This window comes from Primulina huaijiensis, chromosome 2 (assembly GCF_012295235.1).
Source record: "Primulina huaijiensis isolate GDHJ02 chromosome 2, ASM1229523v2, whole genome shotgun sequence".
Lineage (NCBI taxonomy): Eukaryota > Viridiplantae > Streptophyta > Magnoliopsida > Lamiales > Gesneriaceae > Primulina > Primulina huaijiensis.
Window position 1 is genome coordinate 24,885,739 of NC_133307.1, and position 14,561 is coordinate 24,900,299.

General features: G+C 32.2%; 1 protein-coding gene across 4 annotated transcripts; it reads right to left on the reverse strand.

Moving 5' to 3' along the window:
- Window positions 1-5,524: 5,524 nt before the first annotated feature.
- LOC140970883 (auxin-responsive protein IAA9-like) lies at window positions 5,525-9,268 on the reverse strand. Of its 4 annotated transcripts, none has more exons than XM_073432842.1 (6): window positions 9,120-9,268; window positions 7,556-8,151; window positions 7,211-7,437; window positions 6,998-7,139; window positions 6,167-6,228; window positions 5,525-5,838 (listed from the first exon to the last, which is right to left on the reverse strand). In XM_073432842.1, the coding sequence occupies exons 2-6, from the start codon at window positions 8,113-8,115 to the stop codon at window positions 5,801-5,803; spliced, it is 1,029 nt and encodes a 342-aa protein (XP_073288943.1). In that variant the 5' UTR covers window positions 8,116-8,151; window positions 9,120-9,268; the 3' UTR covers window positions 5,525-5,800. The 4 variants fall into 4 exon arrangements, with proteins under 4 accessions (XP_073288943.1, XP_073288942.1, XP_073288944.1 ...); XM_073432841.1 differs by lacking the exon at window positions 9,120-9,268 and adding an exon at window positions 8,521-8,812; XM_073432843.1 differs by lacking the exons at window positions 6,167-6,228; window positions 9,120-9,268 and adding an exon at window positions 8,521-8,814.
- Between the last annotated feature and the right edge of the window lie 5,293 nt (window positions 9,269-14,561).

The following is a 14,561-nucleotide window of genomic DNA, read 5'->3' on the forward strand; positions in this document are numbered from 1 at the left end:
ATATATGATCTGAATACACATTTATTTATTTGAAATCTATTTAATCATATGTAGGAATCCGCGGTTCCTTTTTCCAAAATATGCATCATTTGGTTTTCCATTATATCGGGATCTGCAATTTTTAATCTTTCAAGTCAATAAGTTTGGCCATTTGTTTTTGGTATTTTTATGAAAAATAATATGTAGCAGGTTATTTTATCACTTTTAACAATTGTGAAATCCCATGTACTCACCTAAACATGTTATTTTATCTCCTGTTGTTAAGAAAGTGGCTTTGGATTTAACTAAATTATCCATGTCGACTATGTGAATCCATGTAAAAAATCTACATCGCAAAATCAAAAAATTATATATAGACAAATAATTGTGATATAAATAAGCTGAGTTGCTGACTTTTACTTCTTTTTTTATGAAGTTTACTTTCTTATTTGAATATAACATTTATTTTCCCTAGGAAAGGCATATTATGTAAGGTGGGTTTTGAGTAATAATTTAAAAAGTCACTGGCGAACGAAGGTAAAAAAAAGTTTGAAGTCAATGGGGGGGCACCTGACATACAAAGTAAGCCTTAAAATCGCAACCTTTGATCCCCCTTTCGCCTTAACCTTCGCTGTCCCCAACTTTTTACTTCTTTTTGGAAACCCTTTCTCTGAATTTTTCGGATCTCATTCTATTTTATTTTTGTGATTAAATCCAATTTTTTTTTTTAAATTTTATATCTTTGCCCAATTCACATGGTTTTCTGACAGTGTTAGAGGTTGTACGTTAGACCTATAATGCTAAACAAATTAGCCATAAATTTTTGTTAGTACATAAATTTTAGCAATTTAAATGTTTTCTTATCGAATTTAAAAAAAAACATATAGTTGAAAAAATATTGTATAATATATAATTATTTGAATAAAAAATAATAATTGTTATCTCAAAAATATTAATTATTATTATATGAATACATAATTAATATAAATCTATGAGACAATTGATATGATACATACTCTTCAATTCATATAAGATTCTTCACAAAATTTTTTGTGAAACAAACGTCAATTTTGTGAAACTAATATTTTATTTAAATCACTCGGAAAAAATATTAGATTTTAAGACAAAAAATATTATTTTTTTAAGACAAAAATATTATTTTTTATTGTAAATACAAAAATAAAAATTGATGACACCATATCACATTGATCAATTCAAGATCCTAAAGCTTTAAAAAAAAAAGGTCATAAAAAAACTTATTTATTCTGATAAGTAGTAATCAAGATTTTAACCCAATCACTTGGAGAGAAGCCGTAAAAATACACAGGAAGTTTAGCTAATAATTGGGATGGGTTTGTAGGAGTATTGACTTTTGATTAGCGTATTAATGGGATGCGTTGGCAGAGTAATATGATTAGTACCATCATTATGACCAATAATTATACAGTTGTACCAATTACTATTTTATTATTTTTTAACAATAAATAATCTTATCAGTCAATGAATATCTGCTAATAATTATTATAACTATAAATCATACAATATAATTATTATAAAATAAAAAGTGAGCAGTGTTAGGTGCATTCCCACACTAGGTAGGTGCACCCCACATTAGTTCATAAATGTGACTTTTTGGTACATCTCCCCTTGAACCCATTTTTATTTAAAAGTATATATACTTATACCTTCTCTAAATAATATGTATTTTTCTATTGAAGTGTTTTTTTTTTTATAATAATACAAAATTTTAGTTTTTTTTATCATCTATATATGATGCCAATTCATATTAGAGTGGGTCTCTTGTCAGACGATTTCACAAATCTTTATCTGTGAGATGTGTCAAACCTACCGATATTCAAAATAAAAAGTAATACTCTTAGCATAAAAAGTAATACTTTTTCATGAATGATCCAAATAAGAGATCTGTCTCACAAAATACGACACGTGTGATCGTCTCACACAAGTTTTGTCTTTGTCATTATTAATATGTGAGTCTAGAATATGTTGGAACATTAAAAAAAAATAACTATTGGTCGAACATAAACTAACTCAAATAACATAACTAATTGAGTTTTTTTTTTATTTGTTTCAATCTTGTCATCCATCCACATATACATGAATGACAACTTTGTAAACAAAATATTTTTATAAAACAAATTTAATTTTTTTGATATGTCACCATTCTTTTAAATATTAACAGATGAAATAAATAATATCTATCTTTTAAAAAGTAATGATTGAAAATGGCGTCTGATTGGTAAATAGTAAAATTTTTTTATAGACTACATTTGAATCCATAACTAATATATAAAAAAAATAAAGTGAGAAAAGTCAAAGAGTAAAATGGTCGTGAATAATATTTCGGAATCTTCCAGGCCTTATTAGTCTCCATCGTGTGCCAGTTCCAGACTACGTATAGCTCATCTTCCCCATGTATTGTCTGCAAATACCACATTAAATTTTGTCATAAAAAAAATATGAAGATTCAACTGTAATTACAAACAGTTCTTGCAAAGTACAAATTTTTTTAAAAATATACATAATAATAATAATTATTTATTATATACATCACTAATTTCAAATAATAAGAAAAACCAAAATAAATTTGATCAGAAAGGAACAAAACAACACACAGCAGTACGCTTCTTCTTCCGCTCTCTTGATTTGACCACTAACACTAAGTGTACGTGTTCACTCACGTTCTCCGCCGTCCGGACCTTTCTGTTAAATTCGTCAGTCCTCCGGAATTCCGAAAATGACCCCCTCTGCAACCCTAAACTAATCTAGTCTGTCCTGCCCTACTCTGTCCTCTTTTGGAATTTTAATGCATACGGGCAACCGAGTCCCATCGCTTGGTAAAACAGTAAAAAGGTTCATTAGTACCATATAATTGATCAATTATTTAAACTACCGTTTCACCCTCCAACTATTCCAATTTTCATTTCTCTTCTTTGCCTAACCTTTTCTTTTATGAAATAAAAAAAAAAAGTGGGTCTATCATCGATGCAAATGGGTTGATTTTCTTTTGTCAAATAAATCCCCCTAGGAAGGAACGTCAGTTAAAAATTCAAATAATTTTGACTTCTTGCAAACAAATAAATGATATAGAAATAAAAAAAAAGGTGTCTATCTTCTCGCGGTTTAATTGTGTTTTTTGAAATGAAATTTAATAATGAGTGCACGTGATTGGGTATGGGGTGCGGAGCATATGGGAACGGATGCAGGGGATCAGAGCACTAAATGCTAGTCAGAACGACGTCGTGAGTACCGAGGTCACAAGGGACGGTAACTTCTAAGTTTTACCATTTTAAATTAAAAAAAGAAATAAGGCAAGTACAATTTGCACCACACGTTTTTCCAAATATTATTATCTTCCAGCTGAAATTCATACCATACATACGTGACTTGTTGATGAATAAGATTAGTCTAGGAACCGCACGTTGCACTATGTACATTTAGTACAGCGGACCATATGGTTTCATTTAAGACAAATAAATGCGATATTCGTTTAACTATTATTACTAATAGAGAGTTTATACATTATTGACCAAACTTATTATGCCCAAGAGCAAGCCATTGTTGTATTTTTCGAATTTTCAAAGATGTCAAATCGGTGGTTTCCTAAATTTAATATATTATAGATTTCACATGGTAACTAACTTGATAAATGACCCATCCGACAAAATTTTCGAATCTATCATTGTACCTCATACTTGGCGTCGTTTAGTGAATGAAAAGCCCAAATTTCACATTCAGCACGAAAAAAACACACAGAAAATGAAAGGTTTTATTGACCTGCAATAATGGTTAAGTTTGAGCAGCTCAAGGTACATACATATATATGTCGAGACATTTTGTCTGGTAGCAAGGGTGAAGAACTGGTGGCTAGCGGTTACTATAATACACATTTAAGACTTGAGAGAGTCTTCAAGAAGATGCACTGAATTTTCTTGAAATCAATATGCTTATGACGCAGAATTTAAAGTCATTTGATGATAATTGATACCTATGATCGTCTACACACCTTATATTATTACGTGTTAATGTGTTAAAAGATTATGAACTTGAGTATAACTTCATCCCAAAAATTAGATCAAAAGAAATGATTGTTTGAGTTCATATGCAAAACTCCCAAAAACTCAATCTAGCCGACGTGAGACACCTAAAACATCCATACCACGTTCAAGAATGAACAAGTTGAACGTAAAGTTTATAAGACATTAACATGTGACTCGTAAAGGCAGAATAACACATAATATGTTATTGAGTTTTTATGTCATGTTGAGATTATTGGATTTAACCTAATTTCACCCCAAAATTTAGCTCAATAACATGATTGTCCAAATCAACATATACAGTCTAATTCAACAATATATATTCGAGACGATACATTGACTACATCTTCAAGCTTACCGAATTCTGGAACGACAGTATTAGCGTTTATCGTAATCAATCTATTGATAATTAAACTCTTAATTTCTTATAATGGAACTTAAGTGTCCATAGCAATCAAAATTTCGCCATGCACGCATTCCTAATTTGGCATTCAGATCTGAATCAATCTATAGATATCGATCGGAACATTATTTTACCATTCCTTCTTTAAATTCTAGCGTGGAGAAAATCATGCTGTAAAGTCAAACCTTATCTTTCCATATTTGGTCAAAGATATGTTCTTTTAAAGATAACTTAGATGAGGGATTGATTCTACTTAATCCCACTAAAAATTTACTTAACTGAATTCACGGAACACCAACTCTGCAGAAATCCAAGGTAAAAGGGAAACTCTCTCGTCACATATATTGTATTCAATTATTTGAGATGGGGTTGGTTTGATAATTACGCATCGCAATAAATCCGAAAAATGATTAAATGCCAAATTAGTCAACAGGAATAACTTTTAATAAATTTCTTCAAAAGTCTGAGTATTATTACTTGTCTTAATCAGTAGATGCAATCTTGATTTGATCTATGTTACATCTACTATTATTTGCTATCAAAATTTCAACTATATATGTAGTGTAGAATTAGACCATCTAAAGTTGGGGTAAAAATTTGATTAGTAAAAATATGAAAAAAAAATTATCCTCTTCCTCAGATTAAAATCATTTTTCCTACTTATTTAAGTTCATTTCTTCAAGTTTAGTTCGGAGAAAAAATTATAAAATTGTCCCCGCTTGCTAAATACAGCAGCTACATATTAAACATCTATTGTCTTAAATCGTGGCACCCAGATGGCATAAAGTCAAAGGAATCTCTTTCAATAAATGGATCGACAACTCTAGATTTGAAATCAGATTCAGATTTGGTGATGGAGAAGAAAATATAAGTTTTCCCGTATCAGTCAGAGGATAAATTAATTAATTTAAGAATGGAGACACATGCCCGAATACTTAAATGTCAAAATTCACTGGTTATTAATTTTATTGCAAACAAGACGTAACGAAATAATATTGTTCAACTTCACGAGGAAATGGGCAGTTCAATAACGTACAGCACATTTCTCACATTAAACGAAATGATATTCGAATGTGAATCATAAGAATGAAAAAACGAGGCAATCCAAAATTTTAGATCAATAAAATGATCGTGACAGCGGTACAAGAAATTAAAAATCCAACAAATATTGATTCAAACGAGATTATAACACAAAGGGTAATTCGAAAACTCTAGATATATCGTGGAGTTGGAAAATTCTCAATGCAATCGAGGAACAAGAAGCAATAGAAGTAATTCAGACCAGTTAACCTCTGAAACTTTAATGGATTTTTTTGGGTTTAACCTCTGGAACATTCCACTACTGACTCGAGAGAGGCCAGAGCTAGTTTGGGGATTTACATTTTCCCACGGCCCCGGGAGCTGTGAAGCAGCAAACGAAATAAAATGTGAAGTATACCATCTTGAATCACGAAACATTAGAGCCCACATAAAGTTTAAACAATTTGACAAGTTACTGATCAAGACTTCGCAGGCTGTAGCTCTCAATTGTCTAATGAAATCGACAAGCATCGATAATGTGAACCAATTGTACTCTAAATAAGAACAAACCATTTTACTGGAGCCTGCAGAAGAGTTCTCAGGAATGCGAGATCTTACCCTTTTTATTTATTATCTATCCGCACTACAGATAATAGAAAGGAATGACAACAACTACAAGGGGATACGACGATAAACCAAGATCTCTCACCTAATCCGATAGCATCAGAGCCTTTCATTATTTTGAGCTTCTTGCATGAAGTGATGAACATCCTAAAAGCAGCACAAAAAGCCCAAAAACATGAAACAAATGAGGACCAACGTAGGAAACCCAACGGTGATGTACAATGTATCAAGTAATCGATACGACAGTGAAAAAGGTTAGAGATTTTATAAATATATACTACTAAGGAAAATATCAAAATAGTAAAAGTTCTTCTTTGTCAAATGAACACAACACCGAGAGACGACTCCTTTAAAATTTGGGATTTGGTGTCACTCCAATAGAGAATTGAGCGAAAACATGGGTGCCTTTTGATTTACATTCAAACGGACTAGAAATAACTCAACAGGTGTCGGTGCACCTTTAACGGGATGCGAAGACTCCAATTGTAATGCAAGAGACACCACTAGCCGCTCTGAACTGAATTTCAATTTTCAAATAATAAATATATAACTCAGGAGGTGCCTCTATTCACCTCTTGGATAACAACTGGAACCTTGGCATCCAATTAAAAGTGCCAAAACAATGTGTCCAATACCTATTGAAGTTACCATTTCTCATGGCATCGTCAGTTAGCTTGATTTTTAAAAACTTAATAATAGTGTGTCGTTAATATTTTTTTTACTTATGATTGTTTAAAAACTCAGAAAGGTTAAATGCCCAAAGTATAATCCCTCGGTCAAAGATTCTTACAAATTTTGTGCAGTCGAGGGATAGAAGCATCCGATTGTCTAACTCAATTCCCACGAAAAAGAAAATTACAGAAAGCAAGTTAATTAATTACTTCACAAATAAAAGCAGGTGGGGGAGAAAGCTTACTCCCATGGGACATCTCCAACAAGCATCAAGTCACCATCTTTGTCCTCATACGTCAACACATATTCAGATCCATACAGATGATCCCTAAACTTACCCTCACTCAAGATTTCTCTACTTTGAGCTCCTGGAGGTCCACATTGTCCTGAAACCAGAATACTCTCACGTAACACTAAAACATAAAAGAAACATATAAATCGAAAAACAACAGCTTACCAATAATAAAACAGCTGAACATTTTCTCAAGAGCAAAAGAAAGTTCTTCATAGGAGGAATATGTTCTAAGATCAACCTTTCGCAAATAAGGAGCAGCGGCCAAGCTGACCTTTACAAAAGTACCACCAGGACCTGGTTTGCCATCAACTTCATCATTGTTCTTTGATCTCGATGTCAGAGAATTCTTCCTAAAAGATCTGATAGGAGGCCAACCAACAATCTGTGTCCTGCAACAAAACATATAAAACAATAGAGGCAAACCTCAGAATATTAAAAAGAAAAAATCATTTGACCATAGTTATCTAAAATACTGGCTCACTTATCCTCATCAACTTCAGTACTCACTTAGCAGCGGGTGCAATGTTGGTGTTAGAAACATTAACATTGTTATGGCATGATTTTGAAGTTTTTACAGGTACTTCTGTTTTAATGGAAGACTGAGACACAGGAGGCCTTTTGGAGAGCACAACATTTATCTCAGAATTATCAGCCAAGTTTTCCTGTGTAGAATCAGATCCTCTTGCATTAAACATCCAATTTTCTTCACTAAACAAGCCACCTTTTGATTCGGTGTCTGAGATTCCTCTTTTGCTTCCAGAAACAACAATCTTCTGTGACGATGAGCGGATTCTGTCAATGGAAGGAACCAAGGGAAACAATGGCTTCTCATCAAGATTTATGGTGCTTATCGGAGTAATGTCTGAATCACGTCCAGGGGAATGTGATCCAGGAAGACCAAGCCTCAAATCTGTGGATTTCAGATTTAAGTTTTTGTCATCTTCCTGAGACATAGAGGAGACCGTAGAGCTGTCAACCAAGGAAAATTCACAAAGCCCAAAGTAATTGTGCTCTTTCAACCGCGAGCCATTCTGAGAAACATATTCTAAAGAAGCTGAGGAATCCATCGAGGAAGTATTACACTGGCTTTGCCCTTCAACACCCTGCAACACCGAAGACATCATCTTGAAACTTTAGCGTTGTATAAGTTTGCAAGATAACATACTATAGTGATTTAAAATCTATGATCACAAATCATCAACAATATGGCAGTGGTGAGGGAATAACTGTTCCCAAGCTGCAGAACTCGAAAGAAAACAACAGCTTAATTTCGAAATCCCAGTTTATGACTTTAACATAATCCAAAGAACATTTAGTAACAGGAGTGTAAATCAACTAAACATCATTTCGGATAATCAAAGTCAGTATCACATTCATGTGACGTTGTAGACAAATTTTACAAGGCCTTTCCAAGTAAAGAGATTTGACATGCTTATTTGAAACTAAACAGAAGAGAAAATTAAATATTCTACCATGACACCGTGGGAAGGATGCTCCTAACTGACTTGAATATGCCTGATTTCCCAACTGTTTGCTCAGTGTTTATTAGAACATCTTATTACATGTAAAAAATAATAATCAGCTAAAAAACAAGCTGCTCGATTAAATTGTGCAAATGAGTTCAAGTGAGCACTAAAACCGAAAGAAACAAAAAATTGGTAGTTTACACAGCCTCTAACGTGAGAAATTTCAACTCAGCAACATCACGGATAAGAGGCGGATCGATACATCGAGAAAGAAGTGGTAAAAGAAGAATTTGTTTTAAAAAAAAGAACAGCTTCTTTTGTTATTGCATGTAATTTTTTATGATATAACAAAAAATACAAACAACGGAAATCCGTACTTCACTATAAGTTTGAAAACCACACAGAATAAAAAAACATTGACAAGGATAATAAACAAAACAAAAACAAAAACAAAAAAGCATAAATTTTTTAGCCAGCTAAACTTCAATTTCAGCGGTCATTGAGGGAACAAAACATAAACATTCCCCGAAATATTTTAACATATTAAGCTTAAATCAAACCAAGAGAACATAGATATTACATTTGCAGAAACCAAAATAACACACCTGAAGAATTGAATGGCGCGCAGCAACAACATAACAGAGAAATGATTAAGAAGTTCGAAGTAACCGCACTAAGAGCAGGAAACACAAACTAGAGGGAATTTTTAATGCAAACGAAGCTATAAAGCAAGAACAAGAGCGTGGTTAAAGGCTCTGTGTCCGGGGTAAAATGGGAAACAGGAGTAGTTTTTGATTAACGGCTGAGATTGGTTAAAGGGACGGAATCGTGGCCGTTGAAGTCGGTCAGAAAAAAATTATTACCCGTGTAATTTTTGCAGGTGGTAAATGGCGACAGCTTCTTTTAAACTTTATGGTTCTGGCGTATATGGGAATTTAGATATTTAAAATTTTTGAAATATACTCAGAATAATCAATCACTTGATCATCAAATTTTTAATGAGGAAAATATACTAATTTACTTGAAATTAAAATTAATTACTTGCTGGAAAATGACTAGATTTTATACAAAGTTGAAATTTCTAAATGCTTCCAATTCTCTTCTCTCATAATTCCAACCAAGTATAGAGAAATCTAATCATTTGGGCCATAGTTTAAATTTTGTATCATATTTTATATCTAGACGACTTTTCTGATTACACTGGTATGGTAGAAAATAGTGGTTTTATTATTTTACTCAAACTATGGTAATACAAGTGAATATGTGGGATGAATTCCAATAAACGGATGATGATTAGAGATAATAAAATTTCAACGATACGTGGAATAAATATTTGTTTTCAAACTCGTTACAGTTTTAGAAAAATAAAGATTTTATATTTTAAATGGCTATCAAACTCGTTCTTAAAAGCATTTAAGATAATTTATAGATATAAAAAAGAAAAATATTAATCCAAAAAAGAAAAATATGTGACTTGGGGGTCAACTGTAGTCAACAAAAAAGTTGCTATTCCCACTCCATGTTTTCCTCTATCCCCTCCTTTTCTGCCTATCTTCGTTTCTAATATCCTTAACGAAATGATGGAACTCAGAAGAAGTTACATAGTGACATAATGGGAAGTCGAAAATTATATTAAGAACTTTGATCTTACAGACCTGATAAACAGTATTGATGCGGAGAAAGATAATAGATATTCGGGTTCTTAATGCACAAATTCATTGATCGTTGATGTTAGAAGGTGCTTGCAATTTGAATCAATCCGCCATTGTCGGTTGTGAAGAGCTTTGCGTGAAAAGAAGGAGAAGAAAAATGAATTTGATATTATTGAATTAATTGTCCCAAATACAAGAGTTGACCTATTTATATGTACAAGTCAAAAACAAACTAACTAATACTACTGTCAACTGTTAAAGTGAGCACTAACAGTTGATAAATCTAAAAAAACATTATGATACTATAGGTAGACGATTTTTACACAAACTTGAAGACCTAAAATTTCAACCAAAAAGAAACATGTTAAACGAATATATCCATGAAAGATTTATTTTGAGGAAATCAACTCAATAAGTACATGTTCAAATAAAAAATGCTTAAATTTATCATGCACATTCTTTTTTGTTCCCATGTACCAATGTGAAATTCGATTACTTTTTATTTATATTTATTTATTTATAATGAATTATATGTGGGTCCATCCAATTTGTATTAACCCAAAATCTCCCCCTATACAATCAGTTTGCATCTTTTTACACTTATACTTTGGTATGATTAGTATATTAATTTAAATTTACATTTAACATGATAATAATTAGGTAAATTAGCTGTGATATTAATATATTAGCTAGTACATTATAATTTTAAATTTAGATTTGAAAACTTAGTGAACCAAACTCAAAATCAAACAAATCAATGAAAAGAAATATATTTTTCCAAATAGTTAAGTTGGTTCAAAATGAGAGATACTTATATAGTGATGGACTGATGGTAAGTAATATTGTGCATGTCCACATTGTACAGTTTATTTTGGGTAATCTTAAAATTTACGTAAGGGATATTAGAAATGAAAGATGGGACAGGAAAACAGGGAGTGGGAATAGCAACTCTTTCGGGGAACAATAAAGAGGCAATTGAACTTGAATTGTCGACCCTCCAAGTCACCTTTTTTTTGTGTGTGGTATTTTTGGATTAATATTTTTTATGCAAAGCAAAATATGTATAAATCATCTTAAATGCTTTCAAGAAAGAGATTAATATGCCATATAAACTATAAAATATTTATTTTTCTAAAATAAAAATAAGAGATATGTTATAATAATAATAATAATATAATAGGTGAGGAATATTAACTGTTCATTGACCACATCAGTGTTATGATGTAATTACAAAATAAAAACATCAAATATAATCTAAAAATAAAAGTATAATTAATCTATTTAAATAATGATTTCGATTAATAAAATTTTATAAAATCAATTCATACGTAGACGACATGTACATATTGATTATGAGAATTAATCATGTGTAGAAAGTTTTCTAACCCTACAATCTTTGTATTATGCAGGATTCTATTTAAATTAAGTGGTCCAAAAACAAGCCACGTGAAAGATGTAACAAATTTAAAAAATATATTTTTATTTGGTTTATTTAGAATCTAATCATGCTTTTTGGTAATATACAATACACAATTTGGTTAGCAAAATCAATGGTGACCAAACACGATTAAATAGTTCTGTCAAAATCAAATCCAAATCCAATGGGATCCTGATATATTATATATACGGCATTTAAACTGTAAAGATGTAAAAAAGGGTCTAGATTTATCGACATATTTTTTGTTTTATTATATATTTATTTTTTTTCTCATTTCTATCGTTTATGTTGTCAAATTTTAATCTTAGCATGTTATTGTTATTATTATTATTATCATTATTTTTTTATATAATTTTAGTCATTTTCGACATGATAGTGATGTGATACCAACATAAAACTGATGTATACAATGTCACACATTCCTTCCAATGATAACAAAAACTAAAATTGATAAATACATGATTAATATCGAATGATACCCCAATAAAGATCGGGGTCATCATGATTGACCTGAGTCATTAATGAGACAGCTCATGTCAAAGCTAATATGACCGGGTACTCTCATTAACTACCCGGGCACTACTTTTCCGGGAAATCTTCATCATAGCCCGAGCTCTCAAACAAGTACCCGGGCACCTTACTACCTGAGCCACCTCGAGAATTGCACCACACTCGAGTGTGATTGATATAGGCCGTCTAATCTGTCAGAACTACTTGTGCCTGGAGTGTCCTAGAAGTTATAGTATGGACAGTGGACTTGCCATACTTAGGGCACCCACTCTCCAATGTGAGTGGGCGTTATAAATCCCACTCACATAAGAGAGGGTGTGGGGCGTTCATATGTATGAACGCCCCTGTGTTAGTTTTTTTTTTAAAAAAAATTCGATACTGTCGCTATTTGTGACGGATTTTCAAAAAACGTCGCTGAACGCGGGCCCCACAGACGTGATGAATTTTCTTTATTTAATGTTATTTAATGTATTGGTTCAAATTTCAAATTTGTATGTTTAAAAAAAAAATTCGGAAATTAAAATAACATTAAATAATGAGTGTGAATGTAAGAGTAAGATGAATGAGTGGACAACGGGACCTACAAATAATGAGTGTGAATGTTAAAATGAATGTAGGAGAATAGATGTGTTAATGTAATGTGTATGTGCCATGTGGACCCTACGATTTTTGATGAGGTGGTGGGTATTATAGCAGATGCTCTTAGTAAGTGGCACGGGAAACGAGGTACCTACCCATTTTCTACTATAAATAGCATGTATTAATGTCATTTACGGATTCTGAATCCTAAGTATTGACACGCATATATTCGCACATATATTGCCATTTTCGCTCATCTTCAACCTGCTGACTTAAGCATCGGAGTGGCTACGCCGGACACTCCTCCGGCGCCCATTCACGAGTTTCTTTCTTGTTTGCAGATGATTGTTACAGCCATTCTTTTACTCAAATTCCTTAAACATTATAAATTATTGATTTGACCCGTTGGAGCTCCTTACCCGGCTCATATATTTCTACGAGATCACATCACCGAAAATTGACAACATTGATAATCATATCGCACAAATATAATAATATTTAAGACTAAAAATGCACTTTTACAAAATATATATACAAGTTTCACGAATCCGAAATGAGCGAAAGAAGTTGTCGTTTTGATTCGATGGAGTAAATTATGAAGTTCAAATGAAAATGGAGTCCATTCAAAATTTTGTTATTCATGCTTGGTGAGACATAATAATTACCTGCGACTTGCCTTTGCACGCTCGCTAAATACTTTTTCCCAGGTTATAGGAAAGCCCAGTCCAGGTCCAAAATGAAGTATTGGGCTTAATGTACAATGGCCCATTATAACTTTCATGTTCCTGACAGCAGTGGAGTCAGGACGCCAAATGTGAAATTATATCTCAAACTTGGAAAAAAATCTAAAACTTACGAGGAATATTATTTAATAGTATAAATTATTTTACCCGATAGCTCGCGAGCTTATACATTCTAAACATCACGCAAGCTCTATAAAACTTGAATAAGAAATGAAACATCATTTAAATAGAGTTCAATTTTAGGTCGAGTCGAACTAAAAACAGTCTAATCAAAATATTTAATATATGTGCGATGTTGAATAAAAGTGGTTTAGTTCGCTGTAGCCATCACGCCAGCTAATGAATTTACATACGGACTCGATGAGATAAGAATGTAGTAATGGCTTGGTGTTTAATGTAGTAATGGCTTGGTGTTTGGTCAAAACCCAGATGAGATTATCAACATCAGTCTATTAATTGTGACCACCAAATTAGGTAGCTTCGATGTTACATGGGACACTGCCTCCACATGATTTGGATAGGACAAGATTCACACATGTATGTGATTTTAAAAAAATTAGTGGACCTCATGTATGTGTGGCTAAATTTGGGTCCTTGATTCTATCATGGGGGTAGTGCTCCTACATGTAGGATGGAATCAACCACCAAATTAAAATATCATCCGAATCATTTATTAAATTGAAAACCAAGTATGTTGATTTAATTAGCACAATAAATTAATTCATCAATATATGAAATATATTTGACTGGTAATTACTTTATGTTTTGGCGTACTTAGATCAATATAATTAATTTTCAATATAATTTTTGGGACGAAACGATTATGTTTTATGAGTATGTCTCTTATGAGACGGTCTCACGAATATTTATCTATGAGACGGTCTCACGAATCTTTATATGTGAGACGGGTCAACCCTACCGATATTCATAATAAAAAATAATATTGTTAGCATAAAAAGTAATATTTTTTCATGGCTGACCCAAATAAGAGATCTGTCTCACAAAATACAACCTGTGAGACCGTCTCACACAAGTTTTTGCCATGTTTTATATATAATGTATACAAAAATGGAAGGGGCTACAGCACCAAATGGTATGACCTCTTTTCTTTTTCTTTTTTTTTTT

Excerpts from the sequence above, each read along its gene's own strand:
- LOC140970883 (XM_073432840.1), bottom strand. The coding sequence starts at position 8,172 with ATGATGTCTTCGGTGTTGCAGGGTGTTGAAGGGCAAAGCCAGTGTAAT. Across the intron at positions 7,438-7,555 it reads AACATTGCACCCGCTGCTAA|GACACAGATTGTTGGTTGGC; the intron begins GTGAGTACTGAA and ends GTTTTGTTGCAG. Across the intron at positions 7,140-7,210 it reads GTTCAGCTGTTTTATTATTG|GACAATGTGGACCTCCAGGA; the intron begins GTAAGCTGTTGT and ends TTCTGGTTTCAG.